Source organism: Physcomitrium patens, chromosome 5, assembly GCF_059467195.1.
Source record: "Physcomitrium patens ecotype Gransden chromosome 5, ASM5946719v1, whole genome shotgun sequence".
Lineage (NCBI taxonomy): Eukaryota > Viridiplantae > Streptophyta > Bryopsida > Funariales > Funariaceae > Physcomitrium > Physcomitrium patens.
In genome coordinates this window covers 9037436-9059550 of record NC_143414.1, presented here as the reverse complement: position 1 = coordinate 9059550, position 22115 = coordinate 9037436, and the positions used below count along the sequence as shown (strand labels likewise).

The following is a 22115-nucleotide window of genomic DNA, read 5'->3' as shown; positions in this document are numbered from 1 at the left end:
TTTTGGTGGATCCTTGGAGGTGGTTGGAATATACCATTGAGAGTGGATGACAATTTTAAAAATTACATCGTGATTATACTTGTTAATGGACAAGATATCTAGAAGATCTTTAAGTGATACCTAATTTTTTATGATTTTTAGACCACACAATTTAAATGAGTATTTACAGAATAATGGTAGAAAGGACATGAAAGTTTTAGCAAGATTGAACAATTTTTTTTGTAGTAACTACCACATTTTATACTAATGAAAAATTAGAACATCACATTTGTGAAGATGATATATTTTTAAATTAGTCTAATTTATTTATTATCTTTTTTTATTTATAGACTTTGATTTGTTTCAAAATCAATATTAAATACTTAGAAAGAGAGGTAGTTCCAATTATTATGTAAGATATTTAGATATATATATATATATATATATATATATATATATAAAGCTTCTTAAAATTTAAATAATTTAGAAAAAATATTTTACTTTATATTTTAAATAAGTAGGAATAGAAAATTAAACATCTTTAAAAAACATCTATTGAAAGTTTCATCAAGCTTCTAATAACTTAGAAATATAAAATGATAGAATTCTATAGGACCATATAAAATCCACTGAACAACAAAAGGTAGAAGAACAATAAATTAGAGCTGATGTAAAATATATAATAAAAGGTGACTTATGCTTTAAGTATTTGTTTTAGGATATGGAAAATAAAAGAACCACCTACGTTGTCTTTAGCTTAAATTATTTTACCATATGAACAAAAGACTAAATAAATTGGTAAAATATTGAAATGATCTAATTTATTAAATTAAAAATTGATAATAATTTCAATTATAGAATTAATTATCCTATTAATGTAATGAAGCAACTATATTTAATGAAGGTGGATCTATAAACTATAAATCTTGTTAGAGGCTTATCTTGTTTTAGCAAACTATATAAGACTATTAAGTATTTTTCTAATAATAAGACACTTTGCTTTTATAAAGTTGAAATTTAATTCTATGTATTTTTTTGGTCTATTATTAAAAAAATACTATATAAAACTTTTAAAGAATTCATAGAGAGATTTTGATTTTGAATCAATTTTTAGGATTTTATAATACTTATATTTAAAAAATGATAATCTCTTAAAAAGTATAGACCAATATTCTTTTAAATATTTTATTTGAAATATTTTGAAAAAACTTATAATTCAAAATCTAAAACATCCTATTAGATTTTATCAACCGATACCAAATAAAATTCATTTTTTTATGATAATCTTAGATAGTTTAGAATTTTCATACAAAGTTATATACTTTATTAAAGAATTTATACAAGATTTATTCTTCCAAATTAAACTTTATCAAACTATGTAATAGAATCTTTTGTATCTTCTTTTTTAAAATAATAATAAAACTAGGATTTATAACCAAAGTAATCAAAATAACTAAATCCTTCAAATAAAAACAATAAGTACGAATTGTGTCTTTTCTTTAAGGTTTATTCTCTAAAATATAATTAGATGAGATTTTCTATTGGCACCTTAATTTATTATTATTTTCAGAAATTATCCTTTTTTTATTTAAAATTTTCAAATATTTTTTTAGAATTATTATTATTATTATTATTATTATTATTATTGGTAATTAAAGACATTGCATGATTGAGCAATACACTTATAATTCGACAATCTTATTTGAAGAAGAAAAAGACAAATTTGGCACTTCTACAAAGAAATTAAAGTTTATCACTATATCTTGTACTTTTAACATAAATTAGAAAATATTAAGAGCCAAATAATATACCAAAATCTTTAGGCTAGATTAGTTAATGAAGTACCGATATATGTGGAAAAAGAAAGAAAAAAAATATATATTATTAAAAACACCCTTTGGAATTAAAATTTAAAATTAAATTAAATTAATTATAAATTTAGTAAAAAAATTAAATATTTGGTTCTCTATTTATTTAATCTAGCTATGGGATTTATCAAAAGTAAATTTAGTATTTTTTTTTAAAATCATATATTTTATTATGTTTTAAAATGGCATATTAAAAACATCGAAGAAAAACTAAAAACATTTAAGACAGAATAATATCCAATTTAAGAACATTACAATCTTCTTGACCTGGATGAAGCCTTGAATTTTCTTATAATTAGATAGATACTAAAAATAATTATGCTTAGAAAATTTAACTTTTTTATAATTTTCAAATTTTATATCTAATACACAGTTTTCATAAGTTAATTATGGTAGCATCTAAGAAAGTATTAGATAATTATATTTATCTCTAAACTTATTATAAGCTATAAGAAGCAATAAAGAATTATCAAAGTATAAAAATATATGTAATTAAATATATATATATATATATATATATATTTATATTTAAAGAATTTTATTATTTTTAATTATTATACTAAGCACTTATATGGAAGGAGATTAAGATTAATCTAAGATCTTTAGTATATATATATTTATATATATATATATATATATATTTATATTTATATACACACATGTATGTAAAAGAAATTTCAAAAAATGGTTGTTAAATTTGATTAACTTTTACCAAGATGCCTCCAATATTTGGAAGTTTATTACTACATAAATTCTTTTATATCAGATGCAAATATCAATAAATATATTGTTCTCATTATAACCAAGAAAAATAGTTGGAACCTTTTCTGGTATCTATTTAGATCGACTATTATTTATTTTTAAAATTATAATCTAAAAAATTAGAAGGTTAGATGACAATTTAGTTTTTTTTTTATAAGTGGTCTATTTAATAGCATATGTACAATCTCAATTTTCATAATAATATTTAATATTAATAAGAACATTTTCTATAAAATAATAGAAAAAAAATTATCATTCATTTTATTAACTAGGCACATAAAAATAAATTTTCATATCTAAAAAAAAAATTAAAAATATGATCTTATCATACAAAATAATAATAAAATAATTTCTTTATATTTTTAGAAATATTCTAAAATAAACTAATATAAAAATAAGAAATGAGCTTCATGTATCAACAAAGCCAATTGATGTACTTTAGTCTTTATCATTTCTAAAACAAACAAATTTTAAAGAATTATCACTGCAAATTAAAGATTCAAAAGTGCTATAACTATTGTTCATTAGAATTTAGTTTTGTCACTTGTAAAAATAATATTTTGACATGATCTATTGACAACATACAATTAAAGAAAATAATCTAATTATATACAATTAAGTATGGTGGAACAAGGTGGTATAAATCATTGAAATAGATTAAAACTTGGCCCATGTTTCTATGTTTCCATTTTTTGTACCTGCTCCTTGTTAGAGAGATGCATGTTGAAGTTTGCAAGTGAAAGCTTGGTTAATTGAAAAACATCCTTAATGGATAGAGTGAGGGCATGTTTGTAAATTGCATTGAATCTTACTCATGTAACAATATGTTAATGAAGACACAAGTCAAATAGAACTCACAAAAATTTAGTACAATGTCTAGTTGTCTACAAAATTAACTTGAGGATGTGGAGTTCATAATTTCAACATAGAAATTGTGAGATAGTCTGGACATCTGAGACTTTCAGGTTCCGGGCATCAGGGATTTTTACATTCTGGATTGAGAATGGACAATGATCTACTCTGCAACCCTTATAAATGGCAAGTTGCACGACTTCTACTTTACCTTCAGGAGACTCCTCCTTGTGATTGTTTGCATAAGGATGGAGAATGGGTCTCCAGGAGAATTTGTCTATCTCTGGATTACATGCAAGCATGAATGGCCAATGTGATGGAGGAGAGATGGAATGTAGCAATGAGGATTCTATAGAGGTGGATCCAAAGTGTCAATAGAAGTACTACAAGGAGATTTTGGAGAGGAAGGCTCTAGCATGGTATCTTGTTGTGGTTCGGCTATCATGTGAAAATAATGTAATTATGTATTTAACATACAATTTACTTAACAACATAGTAAGAGCCATATTACTGGATTTTAGTTGGTTGTAGAGTGTGATTAAATTACTACTTTAAAAGGAAGTTGTTTAAAAGGATTATTATTAGAATTTGCATAATTTTATTTTCTTTTGATAGTGGCTTTTGAGATTGATTTTTTTGGTAGTAACTTTAAATATTTAGAGTCATCTTTATTAGACATTGGTGATCCTTGAAGTCTTATTTTGGTTCTTTAATTTGGTGTTTAAGGCATATATTGAATAAATCCTATAAAGAAAAGAGTTGGAGAGAGATTTTGGTAATAAAAAGAGAATTTAGGGCATCCATAATGATGAATGGATATGGATGATGAAAATCTCTATTCCTACTGATAAAAAATCATGACCAATGGGCTTCAAGGAGGCTTCCCGAGGCCATATTAGAGATTAGGGTTAGTTTTTCAAGGCAATTTGAACTTTGAAGACTAGGATTAGAGAGTTCAAATTTTTGGCTATGGTTTTGGTACAAATCTTATATGATTTGGAGTTTATATGAAGGAGATATAGGCACTTAAAGTTAAGGTGTTGATTTGGGAGCTACTGTCACTCTTTCTGATATAACGTATGCGTATAGAGGGCAATTGAGGATCATCGACTGTGACTAGAGAGAACACTTTTGTATACTACTTGCTAGATTTTAAGTTAAAGTAAAGGAGATATTAGATTTTGAAGTCAGTACATGCAATCTAAAGGTAGTAAGTAACCCGATTTACTAATGGTTGTGTCTTTAGCTATATCTTGAGCAATTTGACAAGGTTTTGGCTCAAAATTTTAAGAAATGTGTAATTCCATGTTAATAAACCTTTATACATAAGTTTGATGGTATTTTAGTATTGGATTCTTGAGATATTAAGAAAATAGTGCTCAAGTGCTTGTAAATTAGGATTTAGAGCATCTACTAGGGTTTCTTAGATGCCAGAAGATCGGAAGAGAATTTAAAATTGGTTTTTTTTTTGTAATAAAACTTAAAGGTGAATTCTACATACCCTATAAATTTTAGACAAATTGAACAGTTAGATCAAGAGGTATGAATTTCTAAAGTTCAAGAAGAAAAAATCCTTTGAAGGAAAAATATGTTTTGAAGGGATTTTGCTATATTTTGAATTTTATGCAAAAATAAAGGAGTTTTGGAAGCTAAGACAAGATACATACAAAAGTTTAAGCTAAATTCTCTATATCTAGATACCAGTGAATTTTTAGATAGCATATCACATGATATAATAATGGTGGTATATCAAACATTGAATAATGAGGAAGACTTGGAAGTGGCTTGGTATCAGATCCATTTCAATACTCACACCTCCTCGTTGAAGATGCACGACCTTCAATCCAAAATCCACTTGCTGTAGATATTGCAGCATCCAAAGATAATCAACTTCAAGGCAGTCTAGGTAGACAACCAAAACATGAACGTGCACTTTATCACACAATTATTCAATTCTAGAAGCTTGGAATACTACTACAGAGTGCATAAGAAGCATGTGGAAATCAACACGGTGAAGAGTTGGATTCGGCAGATCTTATTGGAGCTGGAATACTTGCATATCCGAAAGTTATCAATAATCCACCGAGATGTCAAATGTGATAACATCTTTATAAATAAAAACATGGACCAAGTGAAAATTGAGGCAATGGAATTTCCTACAACCATGAGCAAGGAGAGCCTAGATAGGATCCTTGGAACGCCATCATACATGGTACCAAAGACTTTAGATATGGAATCATAAGACATTGAAAAAATTCAATCATCTAAACCTCTTTTTTTCCTTTTTTTCATCTTTATAGATCACTCAACCTACTTGAATAGAATCTAAAAGATTTTCTTGATTAGACCTATATGATATCTATTGAAGAAAAGAAGTCTAAAAGCTACAAACACTTAGAATCAACAAAGCTTGTACACAAAGAGAAGTGTAGAATAAGATAATTCTTACTTCCACCACCTTTTACTTATACGTGGTGGTTTGCTAACCAATGAAGCAACTTCTATCTTTTTGATCTTACATCTATTTCTACTTCATTCAACTAAATCCTAGATGCCACCATAATAACTTCCTTTAACTCTTTGCTGCGTTTTGACTATTAGCAATATACTATGCTTAATCTCAATGTTGTTGTAACTAAGCAAGTACTTGTTGATCTTTAAGACTTCCACTTTGCTAATTTTCAAAAGGCTTTCAATCTTAATCTTTGTATCAACTCAAGATGTCTATCCTTCACTAATGTCTTTGTAAGCACATCAACAAGCATGTCATTTGTAATACAATATTTCATACTTATTATTCCATCTTCAATCTTCTTTCATATGAAATAATGTTGAACATCAATGTGCTTAGTCGTTAATTTTTTTATTTTTTATTTTATTTTCTTTTTTCTTTTTTCTTCTTGACAAATGTAAGACATCCTTGATTGTCACTCATAATTAGAGTTGCTTCTAATTGCAATGGTAAGTTGTCTCTTGCAATTCCATGAAATAGCTCCTATTCTAATGAAGAAGACATATTTTTATTGTAGATCTTCTATCATTTGCATCTCCAGCCCAATTCGCATCACAATAATCTTGCAAATCAATGTTCTTACCACCAAGGTGTAATTTGAAGTTCTTTGTAACTTTTAAGTACCTCAATATCCTCTTTACCATTGTCCAATGCAATGATCCAACCTTAGACATGTATTAGCTTGTACCTTACTACCACACCCATTACATCTCTTTTAGTCTTAAACATCCACCACAACCAACATTAGATCAATTTGCTGGAAGGAGTGCCAATTCCCATGTACCATTATCCATAAGAGATTGATATTCTTCTTCCATAGTCTTCTCCAACTTTATTTCATCTTGGAACTTCAATGCATCATACAAAGATAACGGATCAGTAAGAAGAGCAAGATTTGCATGTTCTTCATTTACTTGAGGAAAGATGTGATCCTTCTACCATTCACCACGTTGTTTTTTTTTTCTCTTAAAGAAGAAAATTCACCTTATTGCACTCCATGTTCTTTTCCAACCTTCTTCTCTCTTAAACCTTATCGTTTTTCATTCAATAGTTGGTACTCCTCCTCATCATCATCATCATAATCTTCAACATCTTCATTTCCTTTATTGTTATTCCTAGCAATTCTAGGAGCCTTCATCTTTTCAACCTTCTTTGGCTTTTCATCTTCATCATCTTCATTGACTTCATCTTCTTATTTCTTTGTTGAATTCAAAGATATATTCACAAACACACCATTACTTCCACTTGGACACATCTCTAAGTGCTCACAAGCATTCTTGTGCTTCAAAAACTCAACATTACGACTTTTGATGATCTTTTTGGTTTCCAAGCATATTAGCCTATATGCCTTAGTACCTTCACAATAACCAAGAAATACACACTTTGTACCTTTTGCATCAAGTTTGGATCTCATAAAATCTGGTATTTTTACATATGAGATGCAACCAAAGGTCTTTATATGGGAAATGCAAGTTTGTCTTCCACTCCAAGCTTCTTATGGTGTCATTGATGCAAGAGCACTTGTTAGACACCTATTACTTATATACATTGCATTCACCATAGCTTCCACCTAAAACTCATAACTAAAGTATTGAGCATAAAACATGCTCCTTGCCATTTCTATGATGGTTCAATTTTGTCCTTTCAGCAACACCATTTTGTTGTGGAGTGTATGGAGTTGTGGTTTGTCTAGCAATTCCTTCATTCTTAAAATAAAAATCAAATTACTTAGATATGTACTCACCTCAATTGTTCGTACACAGTACCTTGATCTTATATTCACTTTATTTTTTAAAAAGTATTTTAAATTGCTTAAACCTCCAAAAACATTCACTCTTGGCTTTAAGAGTGTAGATCCAAATCTTTCTTGAATAATCATCAATGAAAGTTAGAAAATACCTTGATCCTCCAATACTTGTGTTCTTCATAGATCCACATACATCAGAATGGACAATCTCCAGCAAATTTGTAGCACGTATTGCTATGCTACTTAGAAATAAGGCCCTTTGTTATTTGCCTTGTATGCATCCTTCACATGCAAGTTGTTTTGAATTTTGGCTTGTATTGCTAAGATCTAAGCCACTTACCATAGACTTGATCTCTCTCATGCTCTTCACATTGAAATGACCAAGGCGACAATGCTATATATTCAACTTGTCTTAGTTTGATGTAAACTCAGCAAATGCAGCTACCTCCACTCCATTCACCTTCTTAGAAATGAGGTAGTACAAATTTCCCTCTCTAAACTTTTGAAGATCTTGTCTCCACTCAATATTTTTACAAAACATCCATTCATGTAGAATTGAATTTTAAAACCTTCCATTACAAGTTTACACACTGAAAGTATGTTTTGCTTCATCTTAGGCATATGAAGGATATTTTTTTAATCTGATCCTATTGGTTTGTCCATTCACAACCACTTCTACCACAATAGACTCAATTTCAATTGCTTTCTATGTATCGCTATCCACCAATACCACATTTGATGCTAGAATAGCATCATATGTATCAAATGAATACTTATAAGGTGTTATATGCTTGGAACAACTTGAATCGACAATCTATCTTGACAAGGTAGCCATAGAGGTCCTATTTATTACCGTGAATACATGATCTTGTCCTCTAAACTCATCTTGCTTATTATTTGCATTCTCATTTTCCATCTTTTTGCCTTTGTAGTAATTTCGAGCAAAATGGCCTACTTTGCCACAAATGAAGCAAGATTTGATATTACCTCAGTGATTTGAATAGTTGTCCTTACCTTGACGTGAGTAGAATGCTGAATCTTCACTTATGGTTTTTTTTTTTTTTTTTTTTTTTTTTTTTTCTTGGTTATTTCATGGACAAGTCTTGCCATCATATAGTCTATTGTAAGTTCTTTTAGCTTAATGGACTCCATTGCCACAATGAGGTAGTTGTAGAATTTGGAAAGGTTCATCAACATGGTCATGATAATATCACTTTTTTCTAGAGGCTTGTGAACAATTGCTAGTTGGTTTGTAAGAGCCTTTATCTTATTGAAATGAGCCATGAGGTCTTCACCTTCTTCCATCTTGTAAGTGAAGAACTTCCTCCTTATATAGATGATGTTGGATAAGTTCTTTCTCTCATAGATGTTGCAAAGAATCTTCCATGCTTCTATTGGTCCTTTGCAAGAGATAATATGGAAGAAGTTGGCTTCATCTATATTAATTGTAATCAATTGAAAAGCCTTCTTTTCATGATGTTTGAACTCCTTCTTCTCCTTCATATCAACATCTATGCTTAGAGCCTCTTCACTTTCATCTACAATATCCCAAAGATCCAAAGATGCCAACAAAAGCTCCATTTTTATCTTCCAATGGTAGAAATTCTCACCTCTAAACTTCTCAATAACTCTCAATCCTTCACCCTCACTTGAAGCCATGTCTAAGGAAGAATTGTATCAAAAAAGATTATAAGAAGAAGTCCTAATGCTCTCAAAATCAACAAGAAGGTTTTGTTGCCTTAGAATCACAGATCCTTCTTTGTGAACAAATAAGTGTTCTTATTCTCAAAAACACTCTCAACTTCACTTCTAAGACTTCTCACAAGTTTGATGACCTATCTAAGTGTCTCAAATCTGATTTGCCACTCCAATATCACTCTTATGCTCACAAATCACATCTATATACCATACGAGATCTTTTAAGCACAATCAGCAACTTTAGGACATGAAACTATAAAGTTAGATCACCAAAGATCTATCTTAGCAATAGCACAATGCAAGTGTTTTATAACTTAGCCTTAAGGTGAAAAACCAAACACCAACACCAAAATGGTCTTAATCACAAGTAAGAGCAAACCAAGATCTAGATCTAGATTTGAATTTGAAAGTTAGGTACTTCTAAATCCTAACATCAACAACATCAACAACAACAACTTGATCTACTCCACACATCAACAACCACTTCAAAGAACTTCAAAATACTTAAGCAAATGTGAGTGGGCCCCTAACCTATTGAAGAAAAGAAGTCTAAAAGCTACAAACACTTAGCATCAGCAAGGTTTCCATATAAAGAGAAGTATGGAATAAGATAATTCTTACTTCTAATACTTTTTACTTACAGGTGGTGGTTTGTTAACCATTGAAGCAACTTCCATCCTTTTGATCTTACATCCATTTCTACTTCATCCAACTAAACCTTAGATACCGCCATAGTAATTTTTTTTAATTCTTTGCTGCCTTTTGACTATTAGCAACATACTATGCTTAATCTCTATGTGGTTGTAACTAAGCAAGTACTTGGTGATCTTCAACAATATCTTCTCACTAGAACTAACAATAAATTTGAAAAAACATTGAGATTCCAAAGGTAATTATATATATATATATATATATATATATGTGTGTGTGTGTGGTTGGAAAGTAATCACTTGCTTCAAGCAAAGGTTATATTGAGGAAAGTGAGCCATTAAGTAATCCAAAGAAGACCCCAAAATGCAGCCACTAGTGTTGTAATTGAACTGTGTAATGGAACTGTGAAAATATTCCTTCGAAATTCTCCATAAATCAGATTGTTTAGCAAAAGTAAAAACACCCAGAAAAAGTAACATAGGAGGTGAAGATGCTTGTCTTAGCAATCTGTATCAAGGGGAATGTGGGTGAGACCATGAATTAGGATTTGTTCAACAGTGTTTAAAAGGATTACAGTTACCGACTGCAGGGGAGCGCTACAGTTGCACAATTTGCAAGTTCCATCCCTTTTCTTCACAATCCCTTGTCCTGGCAAATGCATGAACAAATATCATCGGGATGAAGAGTTTAATTTTGCACATGCACTTCATTCCGTAAGCAAACTCTCGTCGACTGCGGTTTAGGGCTTGTCCTCAAACTCATATGTCACCGACACCGACAGGTTGCGGTACTAACAGAGAATGGAACCCTGCGGCAGATGTAACTTTGAAATGTGAAGGTGTACCGAGGATATCCCTTTGCGGTCCTTGGAAAATCATGGTTTTGAACCTTCTTCTAAGCCGAACAGAATCCGTATCCAAGTTTCAGCTTGAAAGCGAGACGACGTTCACTTCCGCGCCATTGTTTCTTCAGATTGTTTATAAGGTTTGTGAGATTTGCTAAATGTGGAGGTTTAATTTGTACTTGAGGATAAGGACCGCGACTGAAACAAATTCACCTATGGTAGATTAAGAGTTTACAAACCTGTCATAACATTGTTGCCAGAGAGATGAAAAATGGCCTTGTGTGGCACATAAAAAAATCTGTGTATCCACAAACCAATTAATTTTCATTCCTGAAATGGTTCTCACCTCCATGGATTCGTCTAAATGCCTAATCTTCCTAATGTGAGAGAAGCACACGCAAGTGCTCCATGGTTCCCATCTCCATGAGTCTGTTTAAATACCTAGTCTACCTGATGTGAGAGAAGCACATGCAACTGCTCCAGATAGTGGTCCGTCTCTTGGGTATGGTGTCTTGACTTTTAGAACTTAAGGATTTTGAGCTGGAGCCTCCTCTGATGCGAGACATGATGTGCTGTAGGAAGTGGCTATGGCTGTCAGGAGACTTAATGCTGGAGGATTTGCTGTGGTGATCTTCGGCCATCAAGCTTCGCAGCGGTGTTCGAGGTCTGCTCCTCTTCTTTCCTAGCCCTTTCCTTTTGTCGATGCTGTGTCCACTGTCGCTGACGACACCAGTGGTGCTCATGACGCTTAGGTCTCCGTGTGGTTTTCTTAAGGAACCAGCGGCGGAGTGGGATTGGTCATCAGACGAAATTGTACCACCTCGCGTTGGCGACTGGAGGGGTACGTATGCTGCAGTGTCGTCTTCTCTACCTGGAGTGCCCCTCCCTCCACTGGAATAGGCTTCAGCTTGCTCCTCCCACAGTCTATCTTGGTGAGAGCTGGAGAAAGATGGATTAGCCAAAATGGATATGGAAGACGGAGCCAGGCGCATCTCATCGAGAGGAGAAACTTGTAACATGGACCCAAAGCTGCGAGGTCGTTCTTTGGTTATGGTCACATTCTCGTCTAGTAAGGCTGGAGGCTGTTTGCTGCCGGTGTCAATCGCCTGAGTATGCTCTGTTTCAGTATCTGCTTCAGAAACTTCAGCTTTCTTCGCTTTCCACTCTGCACGGTCAAAAAATTCTTTGGTTAAAATCATCCAGCTCTAAACACACCCTAGACTTGAAATACTCCTTCATAATCCACATTGTTCACAGTGTTGCAGATTGGAGAAGAGCTGGTGCACCTGCGGATTTGTCCAAGTCGTACGAGACCCGTCCTTTGCTACCTAATCTTTTTCTTCGGCTGCCTCCAACACCTTCCTCTCGCTTGAGAAATCTCGGCGCGTTTAACCTGGCATTTTCCAGCAAGGCTTCCCGATTGTTAATCTTCTCTTCCTGGCAAACTACCTTCGAGTTCGGTACACTTCTGAAACTTTCTTCTCTCTGATGCGCATTATCTTCGAGGTCTTCAATCCCTGCGTCCGCTGAGATTTCTGGGCAATTTCCATCTGCGTTTAGAGGATCGGGATTGCCAATTGTCTCAAGAAGAATCTTTTGGTTGCCTTGCTTGTCGTGTGGATTCGGCCCGACACTGTCTGATCCGGAACCTGCATGAAATATAGTAGTTACACACCTTTGTTCATTTCATTGAAATAAATTACCATAGGTGTAAGTTTGCATGGATGAACCCATGTGACCTCTGGCAAGTGGAGAAAATAATGTAGTACAACGTAGCTCGAAGCCGTTGACTATGAACACCAGGAGCACCAGAAGATATTTTGTTTACAATTGAACAGCCTACCTGCAAGTTGGTCTCCTTGAGTGAGATTTAACACCATTTCAGTTTCACCTCCTTGCATCTCTTCAGATGGTCGCTCAATATCTTCGCTGAAAGAAAGATCTTCTGTAGTTACATCACCACAGCTGGCTACATCAGGAGCCACGAGCTCAGTGCTGCAATTCTGGTATTCAACGTCCATGTCTACAACCTCGGTGCTATTGGCCTCGGGCTGAACAATCTACCACCCCAGGATGTAATTAGAGACTTCGAACACGCCTACTCAAGGTTAGAGGGGTAACAGAAGAAAATTGCGGCGAGGATGGACAAGTCTTTTTAAGGTACGTTCTCATTGAATAACGCACCATACAAGGATTTCAAAATTCAGTTTAAGATCAGTTCAGGTGAGAACTCGAACCTCGGCTAGACAATCTTGGTGAAGACGTGTGGTGGGGAACTGAGATTGACTACCCCTTGGCATAATAGTTTGATCAGGGTAGTCCCTATTTTGATCTACCCCAGAAACCTTAGCATCTGCGATAGGCACTGTCATCGTTTCACTAGGTCCTGTGTCGGATACGCGCACAACCTTGAGAAGCATGGCACCAATGCCTGAAGCAGAAACACTTCTTCTCCTCTTCCGCAGTTTATTCCTATTTTCATGTCCAATTCTCGATTTCTCTTCAGTAGTAGGCTCGAAGCTGATACTCTTTCGTAAACATGCATCAGGACCGCTGGGATTCCTCAAACCAATCTCTCTCTCACTGCTGAATAGGACCTCTCCTACCTGCCGACCTAGACTCGCACTTGGAACTATTCGTTTAGATTCCTCTGATATGAGTACTGGCCCGGCAGGATCATCCTCACCAACGAGACTAGAGAGGATTGCTGCCTCAGTAAGGTCTTCCTCAGTGACCTTGTCAGAGAGAGTAGAAGCAGCTTTCTTCTGCTTCTCTTGTTGGATTGCAACTGTTCCCGTCGTTTGACTAGCTTGGGAAGGTGGGGGCAATGGAAGTGGGTGGCAATGCAAATTCTTAAGATTCTGGTGGGTCTGGTCCAAAAAAGATTGTCTTTTTGAAGGTGTGATATTAGGGGAAGGCTGCCATGATAGGTACCCAGAGCCCAACGACTGTGAAATCAACAGTGCATCAGAATGCTTAATCCGGTAAGAGTTCTCGATGTGGGTACTTGACAAGTTTCCACTTAGTGACTCATTGAAAGATTCTGATCCGTCGGGATTAGAGCCCTTCGATACACAGGACAGTTGCATCGACGCAGCATTAGAGAATGAGGATCTCCTTGCGCTTCCGTAAAGATCACGACCCAAATCCAGTGATCTTGTAGTCATTGGCTGCTCGCTGCGCTTTTTGGTGATTGTTTCGAAACACACTGGATGGATATCTTTGACTGGCATGTAAGCAGCATTCCAGTTCCATTGCTCATGGCTCGACCATGTCTCTAGAGTGGGCATTTTAGTGCCTTGTGGTTGGTTTTCAAAATGAGAGTTCTCGTCATTGACATGATCGGATGGCGTGACTCCCTTTTTAGACTTTAGACCACCAGAACCTGAAATCGGATGAGAAAATTGAGATTACTGCCTCAATACGGACCAGGTAAAATAGCACCACAATCGAATTGGTAAGCACGCAAAGTCCTTTCTTCAATTGTCAACCTTCTCAGATTAACCAGGATTAAATTTTTTGTAAGAGTGCAGGTAACTTACCAGTATGGGAAAAAGACCGTCCATCGCAATTTTCTCCATTCCCACAACTTATTATCTTTTCCAGGTGTACAGAGAAAGATTTCCTTCCGGAACCATTCTCACTTCGGTGGCCCCTCGGAAGATCTTGCCGCTTCAGTTCTCTCAGCGCGTCTCGTTTTCCGGGCAGGATGACTTCACCTACTCCGGCTCGACAGCGTGGAGTTCTATCTGCATCTGGAATGACTCTGTGGGCTACTCTTGATAATGACATAGACCGCTCAAGTTTTGTAGGAGAATGAAACAAGGAGGCTGACATCTTCGTTACAGCATTTTTCTCTACCCCTGGAGGAGGGCACATTCCTTTCGCTCTGGGAGACTCCGCAGCTTTGGGTGTCACATTCCCGGATCCGGCTCTCCGGTGTCCTGAGAAATGAAGTGTCGGAATCTTCACTAGTTAGAAGACTAGTGAAAGTGTAGCCCACAGCAGAAGAATGCAACTCGAGTCATGCGAATCATCAAGTGTTCTACAGTTCGAAAAGTTCGGGATTCAGGAATCCCACGACGTAAGGGGTCTAGCACAAGTTCAAGTGCGGTGACATTTTACTAGCATTCCGAAAGCACCATTTGAATGTAGCTCTCGCACTCACCTCGGAATGGTATGGTGCCGAGAGGCTTTCTCTCTTCTGCTGCCAAAGCGACTCCATTAAGTTCTGAAAATCCTTTGATGAACTCCTCACTTCCTCCCAGAGATGACCTTGTCCTTCGTTTCGTCTTCTTGTCGCCTAGGAAGGCAGCAATAGCCTTCTCTTCCGTGGTTCTGGGACTCAACACAGTCGAAGATATCCTCTCACTGCTACTCAATCTATCATACTTCTCAAGTTGTAGGGACGCGCCACCCACAGATAGCGACTGCCTGTGTCTCCCTTTCGGAAGAGACATAGTTGTTTGCACTTTGGATCCTGACGAAGGGTTTCCCATTCTGAAAAGTTGGCTGTTCTGACAAGACTTGGAAATATATATAAGTAGTCTATCGAAGCTCTAACTTGTCACGCTATAAACCCATCCCTTTTAACCTGGGGAACAAACCAGCTAAATACTTCATCATCCTGAACACAGAATGCCACAGTAACAAAATTAAGCAAAGCAAATTACATAAGCAGCATCTGAAGCTGTGCGCTCATCTCTATCGCTTCATATGAAAAGACATTGATCCCTGGACGACTTCAAATTTGCAAGCGAGTGGATACATATATAAAAAGAGTCGATTAAATTAAATGATTCACTCCTGGGATTTCAACGAGACCATTTCAATAGGAACCATAGAGAATGAAAAACATGGCGGATAGCAGTGTAGAATACGAAGACCTGAAAAAAGAAACTGTAACAATGCATTGACCACTGGAAGGATTTTAGGTTCCTGACGGTTTCATTAAAAGTATCTAACAGGTTCCAGAATCCTTTCTTGCATTTATACTAACAACCCAAAAAAATTGCAAGATGAGTACCGATACATTGTACACGTGAAAAAGGTGAAGATCAAAATAGAAAACGGGAAGCGCAGCGCCTTAGAATAAAGCACACGGACCAAGGGAGGAAAAAAAATTAAAATTAAAGTTCAAAACCAATAACCTTGATTGCTACGCAGAACTTGACCGGTGGACCCGCACCGTGGACACTCTCAGAACTTGCAAATTGCGTGCCAGAGTGAAATGTTTGACGATCTGTGGACTGGCAAAAAATCGCCTCAAAAATAATCATTTGCTGGGTACCCTGCCGAGACCGAGTGTGAAGAATCGCGATTTAACAAGACCGATATACCTTGGCGGATAGAAAGGCATGAGACTACAGTCAATTTTCAATTTCTCCGATCCTCCACTGCATACATATAATCCTGAAACTGACAATCCTACTGTTAAACCAGCCCCTACAATTCAAACGATGACCAACAGCTCTTAAAATTCTCAACAAAGGAACAGAATGAATTCAAGTTCCTCGGACATAACTACAGACACTACACTACTAAGAGTACCATAGTGCTCGCCTCCGAAATTATGAAGCGGTTCTTAAGTAAACAACTCTAGTAATCCAACTTCGACGTTCACTCACTGCTACTGACCTGAAAGAGAGAGGTGCGTACAAATTGCGAGAAAACACTAAGCTCCCTTCGAAAAAGACTCTCATAACCACCAGGCTCTGATCGTGTCGACACATTTTAGTCGACCACAACTCACAGTCATCAATCAAGCACGAAACATCTATTGCAAAAGCTCCCCAAGTCCAGCTACTACGTGCTAACAAACTACATCACTCTTCACTCCCATTGCTCCTAACTCTCCTTCTCCAAGAGAAAGCGTGCGGCTGCAAAGAGCTTTCCAGTTGCAAAAGAATGCTCGTCGTTTGGGAGCGACAAAATTATTGCCTCAACAGAGTCACCATCGCCGGTTGATGAGAAGACAACTGAAAGGTGACCTACCACCATACCGCTCCTTCCCTGCAGCAGCCGATCCTCCTTGGAACAATTTGAGCTCGTGACGGTAGAAGGAGCTTGTCCGAGAACTAATGAACACGTATCATCTACTATAGCGGAGGGACATACTTCCGAAGTGCAGAGACCTATTCGCTACATGCACTATTGCTCTCATAAAATTCTCCTTAGAAAATTAATGAAGGAGGACACTGGAGTAACCCGGGTTGCAAGACAGACAAGTCCAGCTCCAATTTGAAACCTGGTAACGGAACAAAAAATTGAATAGGAGTTGATGGAGAGGGTGGCGTACCGGAGAGCAATGAAGGGCGGTGCAAGAAGGAGCAATGAAAGCTGTCTCAATCAGATGATTAATCACCGTGAGGGCCAATGGCTGCGAGATATGGAGGCGCGAGCGACGCGCACGTTTCTCGAGACTCCTGAATCTCAACCAAGAAACACACAAGCGCAAAACATGCCCGTCGCATTAAGACTCTCTCATATTCCAATAGCAAAGAAATCCTGAAAGCTCGCTCTCGCTCACTCTCCCCCTCACCTAGCGATGAAAGGTGAGCGACACGTAAAATACCCCTCCCATCATCTCATTAGCCTGCTATTCATGCTGCAAATTCTACGACTACGTCGACAGCGAGTTCAATGGCGAAACTCAAATTTCAAGGGACAGCGCCTTAATGGCATCCCGCATGAGACAAGACACGACAAGACAAACCGAGGCCCCCGCGACGCAACCGCTCCTCGGGAAGTCTGCCCCCACATTACATCCTCAAACCATTTTGGTAGATTCACTTTATCTCTCGTTGGGAAACATAGTCAATCAGGAGATCAGATTCTCCAGAAGTTGAACGTTGAGAAAATTTATTGACCCGTGTGGGCTCGAGCCCTGCCCTATTTCACACTTTGTACCCATAAAGCAAGCAAGGTAATATGTAATGTAGGGGAGAATGGGTCCTTGGAATTACATAGTAAACTATGTGATTCTCCAAGCAACTTGAATAGTTGAGTGTGCTGGTGGTTATATGGATCTGGCTTCTGAAACCCTTGGAAGATTTAAATTTGTCCTTGGATTAGAACTGCTTGAGATCCCTAAAGATCATCACAGGATTGCTTCTGTGGGTGAGCACCATTCTGCTGTAAATTTCAAACAAGCTGGAGCTCTAGTGAATGGCACAAGGTTGGATCAATTGACTGTTAAGTGTGGAGTGTGGTGAGCTTCTATTAAGGCCCTTCGTTCATGAGTGAGAGTGAATGAGTGCCCTGCTCTCAATTCCATCTAAAATTTTATTTGAATGTATATTCCTTTGTGAAAGACTATCTATCACCTCTGTTGAACTCTGAGAGAAACAGTAGCAACATGGAGATCATGATTTGTAGGTCACCAATCATGAAGCATTTGTGTGGGCAGTTTTGAGTGGTTGGCTCTTCAAATGAACTAGCTCTTCTTTACTATACATGAAACACATGTATTTGACAGCAATTTATGGCATGAGAATGATGTTCTTTCTGAATTTGAAATCCACAAGAAAGAATACAAGGATCAATGCTTTTTCATGTGCCTAGATGCTGTGCAAGCTTTGAGTGCTTCAGATTATCCTAGAAGTAATTTATCCTGCTTATTCCACAAGATGTGCAACATGTGTGAACTTGTCCTGCTGAATTTTAACCATTAAACTTAATTTGGAAGTCAGGTAATTATGATGACAATAGGTTTGTTGTAATTAATAGGTTTGAAGAGGATCAAAACTCAGGTTTATGGTAAGCTTAGCCATGTTATATGCCTTTGCTGCATATGGCAAAAACCCATAAGTATGTTATAATAAATTCTCATTTTTTGATTGGTGGAACATTGAAAGTTGCTTTATGTGAATTTAAAATGTGTCTAGTAGGTTGATGACATTAAATTTACAACATGCACATTTTTACTAATTTAAGAAAAATAATAATATTGTGAGACAGTCACATCAACATGGGAAAGATCATTGGAGAAGTGTCATCCCACCCACGCACAATATATCTCAAGAGTAGAATAAGCAGATTATGTATTTAAATGGACCAACATCTCCCAATCAGTAGTTAGTTATTAGTGGTTTTAAACAGACCACTCTTAGCATAAACCTTGTATCTCATGATGTAGGTGTGATTGTGCCCATATAGCTTCAGTACACCCTACTCTAGCAATTAAGAAATCATTCTCAGTTTGAAGCTCACACTTTTTGCATGAAGCTGCAGATCCATGGAAGTCACACCCTACAGATTTGCATTCCTACAAGTATATGGACTCTCATCCATCCTTGATTTTTCTAATCTTTTTTTAAGGTTTGTGTTGAATGCATGTGATTTACTTACTTTATTTATTGCAAATACATATATATACACACACTCTCCTATTCAGGTTTGCTAGGACTGTGAAGTTCTGGTGCTAGATCTATCTTTCCCCACCACATTGACCACCATTTTGTCATAACATCATTTTTTGTGTTTTTTCTTGTGTACAAGCATGCACAGATTTGTACAGGAGGATATTGATATTTTACAAAGATCCACAACATTTTTTCATGAGTGACTTTGTTGTAAACCTTGCTGCTAACTATAAGGAGAGTCAAATACAATGAAGTAAAGTTTTGTAAGAAAATGCTTTACCATATTGTGTCCAAATTTTGAAATTAAAATTACAAGAAAAAGTAGACTATTTACGCAGGACCCATGGTGGTGGAAGGGCCACACTTATGAAGTCCATGGCAACAGTTTGAAATAGAAATGATGTGGTAGAATGTCCCATCTGTGGTGTTTGTATATCCAGGCATTATTATATTACTCAAATGGACTGAGGGTACTTCTCCCTTCCTGGCAACAAAGCATTGATTATCTACACCCAAATCTACTTCAAAATCTGCAATCCTCATAAAGGCAACTAAGATTCAAACTTCCACATAGTTACTGTACCCCATTCCACAAAATTCAAATTCAGTCAGAGGTTTCCTCCAGTGGATGAAGGTGGGTATTAAGGTCTCAGAATTTTTGACCCTGTGCAGAATTTGAATCCTGCTAGTAACTGATTCTAATTATTGGCCAACAGATAGATTTGGTCAGTAGAAAAGGAAAGGGAAAGGGGAAAACAACAAAAATAAATAAATGAGGTGAAAATAGTTTTGACGTGTGACATGATTTGAAAATTGATTGCACAAAGTAGTACCCTAAGCATCAATTAAATAAATAAACTCCTGTTTATTTTTAAATGATTAATATCTAAAAACTTCATTGATTACTTAGAGATCACTATAAATTCTAATATTGGCAGTTTGTTACTCTAAGTGTTAAGGTAGAGCACTTTTCATATAGAATGACTATAACTCTCATAGATGTTCATTTGGAAATCTAGAATTGTGAGCTTCAAAACATTTCTATCCATAGCTTGGAACAAATACTTATAATTACACAAAAAATCCAATCACAATGTGATCAACAAGAGGATTAACTTGTGTTCATGTTATGACGCATTGTAAGAACAAAATAATAATAATAATAAATAAATAAATAAAATACCTTACCTTACACATTCATGAATATGCACAGACTAAGCCTAGACATGCTTAATCTTACATACAAATCCATGCCACCATACACTAGAGATCATGCAGACAGAAAAGTTCATTCTGAATCAAACAACACATGCAAACTCCTCATTAAACAATATGGATGAGGATTTTGGTTAACCAACGGCCAAGTCAGTACCCTTTTCACACCAACTAGCAACACCCTAACACTGTTCTCCTGCTTGAAAGGTCAAATAACGGGAGTCAAAAATTACCACATGTGCCACATTGTGGCAAAAAATTTGAAATTTCATTCACAAATTCCTTGTGTAACTGGTGCTGCTGCCAAATTATAACTCCAAATTTTGACCTCAAGGATGTAGGGAAGGTTGTACAGGATTGACTTGTTTTCAAGTTCAGACTCCACCAGTTCAGAGTTGTGGCAGGTGTCATGGGAGGGTGCAAATTCATAACCCTTCTGAACTGGGTGATGATGGTGAAAGAATGATAGTGTTCAAGCAGAAGAAAAAAGCAGCCCAGATTGCTGTTCTCAGAAACCCTAGATCCTAGTTCCTTCTGTTTACAGGATAGATGACAGTTAGTGAGCAGATGGAGTTGACATTTGTACCCTGAGTTGCTTTGAAACCAATTCATTGGCAATACCCCACCCCCTTCAGTAACAAGAATAGATTAAAGAGCTCAAGAATTTGAAGCTGTGTGCTCTGTCCTTTGAGTGCATAGAACCTTGACCGTTTTTTGAATATTTGAATCTTCAATGAAATAAGGCCTGGAACAATTGTCCTATTAGTGACTTCTCCTCTTCACAAGCTTTGCACCCCATTTGTTATATATATGTTTGGAGACGTAGAACACCCATCTGTTGATGTTTACACACCAACAAGTTTGTTAACCAGGAGGAGCAAAGGATGGGTTTCTCTAGTTTGTTCCCGCCCTTGTTTGGGGCTCCCTGTACCATTTCCCTGCCTTCCTGTTTCTGATGTTAAATATTTGAATGGGACAAGGATTCTGCCAGTTGGGTTTTTTCTGAAGCCAGCATGTAAGAATTTTGAATGCTGCTGGGGTCTGAAGCATGTGGGAGTTGAAAAAGGGTTATAGTCACAGACAGGAGAGGGTGCATTTTGATCAACCTATATTCCAATTTACTATTATGATAATAGTAAGTTTGCATCCAGAATTACTGCAGTTTTTTGTACTTGGCTGAATTGTCATCAATCCATGGACAAGACTCTCTGCAGAGCCTGCACAGTAGCCCAACACCAGGTTTCAACATGAACACACACACTCTTGAGATTTACGAAAAAACAAAACAAGTGGCAGATCTCTGATGTGGGGTACAAATGTGTGTGCACTAGATTTAGCTTCAACATGAAAGTGTAAAATTGATAGGGATAAGCAAATTTAATTGACATGCTGCAGCAAGTCACCATGTTCTATTTTTTCTTTTTCTTCATCTCTTTCCTTTGATATTATTGTTGTTGCTGACTTGTCTGAAATATATAAATATATAATTTTTAATTAAATTATATAATTAAAATAATTTATTATTATTATTTAATTATAATATAAAATTATATATTTTTTATATTGTATAATTAATTATTACATTTTTATTTTTTGTATGTGTGCATTTTTCCACATATTACCA

The 22115-nt window shown here is 35.9% G+C and overlaps 1 protein-coding gene across 3 annotated transcripts; it reads right to left on the bottom strand.

The window, feature by feature from the left end:
- Positions 1–11178: 11178 nt before the first annotated feature.
- LOC112282059 (uncharacterized) lies at positions 11179–17591 on the bottom strand. 3 transcript variants are annotated; one of them, XM_090250426.1, is made up of 8 exons: positions 17212–17590; positions 16064–16925; positions 15082–15540; positions 14456–14857; positions 13151–14298; positions 12757–12973; positions 12200–12562; positions 11179–12078 (listed from the first exon to the last, which is right to left on the bottom strand). In XM_090250426.1, exons 3-8 carry the CDS (start codon positions 15410–15412, stop codon positions 11360–11362), a joined length of 3180 nt encoding a protein of 1059 aa, XP_090106552.1. In that variant the 5' UTR covers positions 15413–15540; positions 16064–16925; positions 17212–17590; the 3' UTR covers positions 11179–11359. The 3 variants fall into 3 exon arrangements, with proteins under 3 accessions (XP_090106552.1, XP_073389940.1, XP_024374984.1); XM_073533839.2 differs by lacking the exon at positions 16064–16925 and having other exon boundaries at positions 12757–12964; positions 17212–17591; XM_024519216.3 differs by lacking the exon at positions 16064–16925.
- Positions 17592–22115: the final 4524 nt, after the last annotated feature.

Bases quoted from the DNA above. Each gene is read 5' to 3' on its own strand.
- LOC112282059 (XM_090250426.1), bottom strand. From the start codon at position 15,412: ATGGGAAACCCTTCGTCAGGATCCAAAGTGCAAACAACTATGTCTCTT. The intron at 14,858-15,081 runs GTGAGTGCGAGA...TTCATTTCTCAG, and splicing joins CGGCACCATACCATTCCGAG to GACACCGGAGAGCCGGATCC. The intron at 12,079-12,199 runs GTGCACCAGCTC...TTGACCGTGCAG, and splicing joins CGACTTGGACAAATCCGCAG to AGTGGAAAGCGAAGAAAGCT.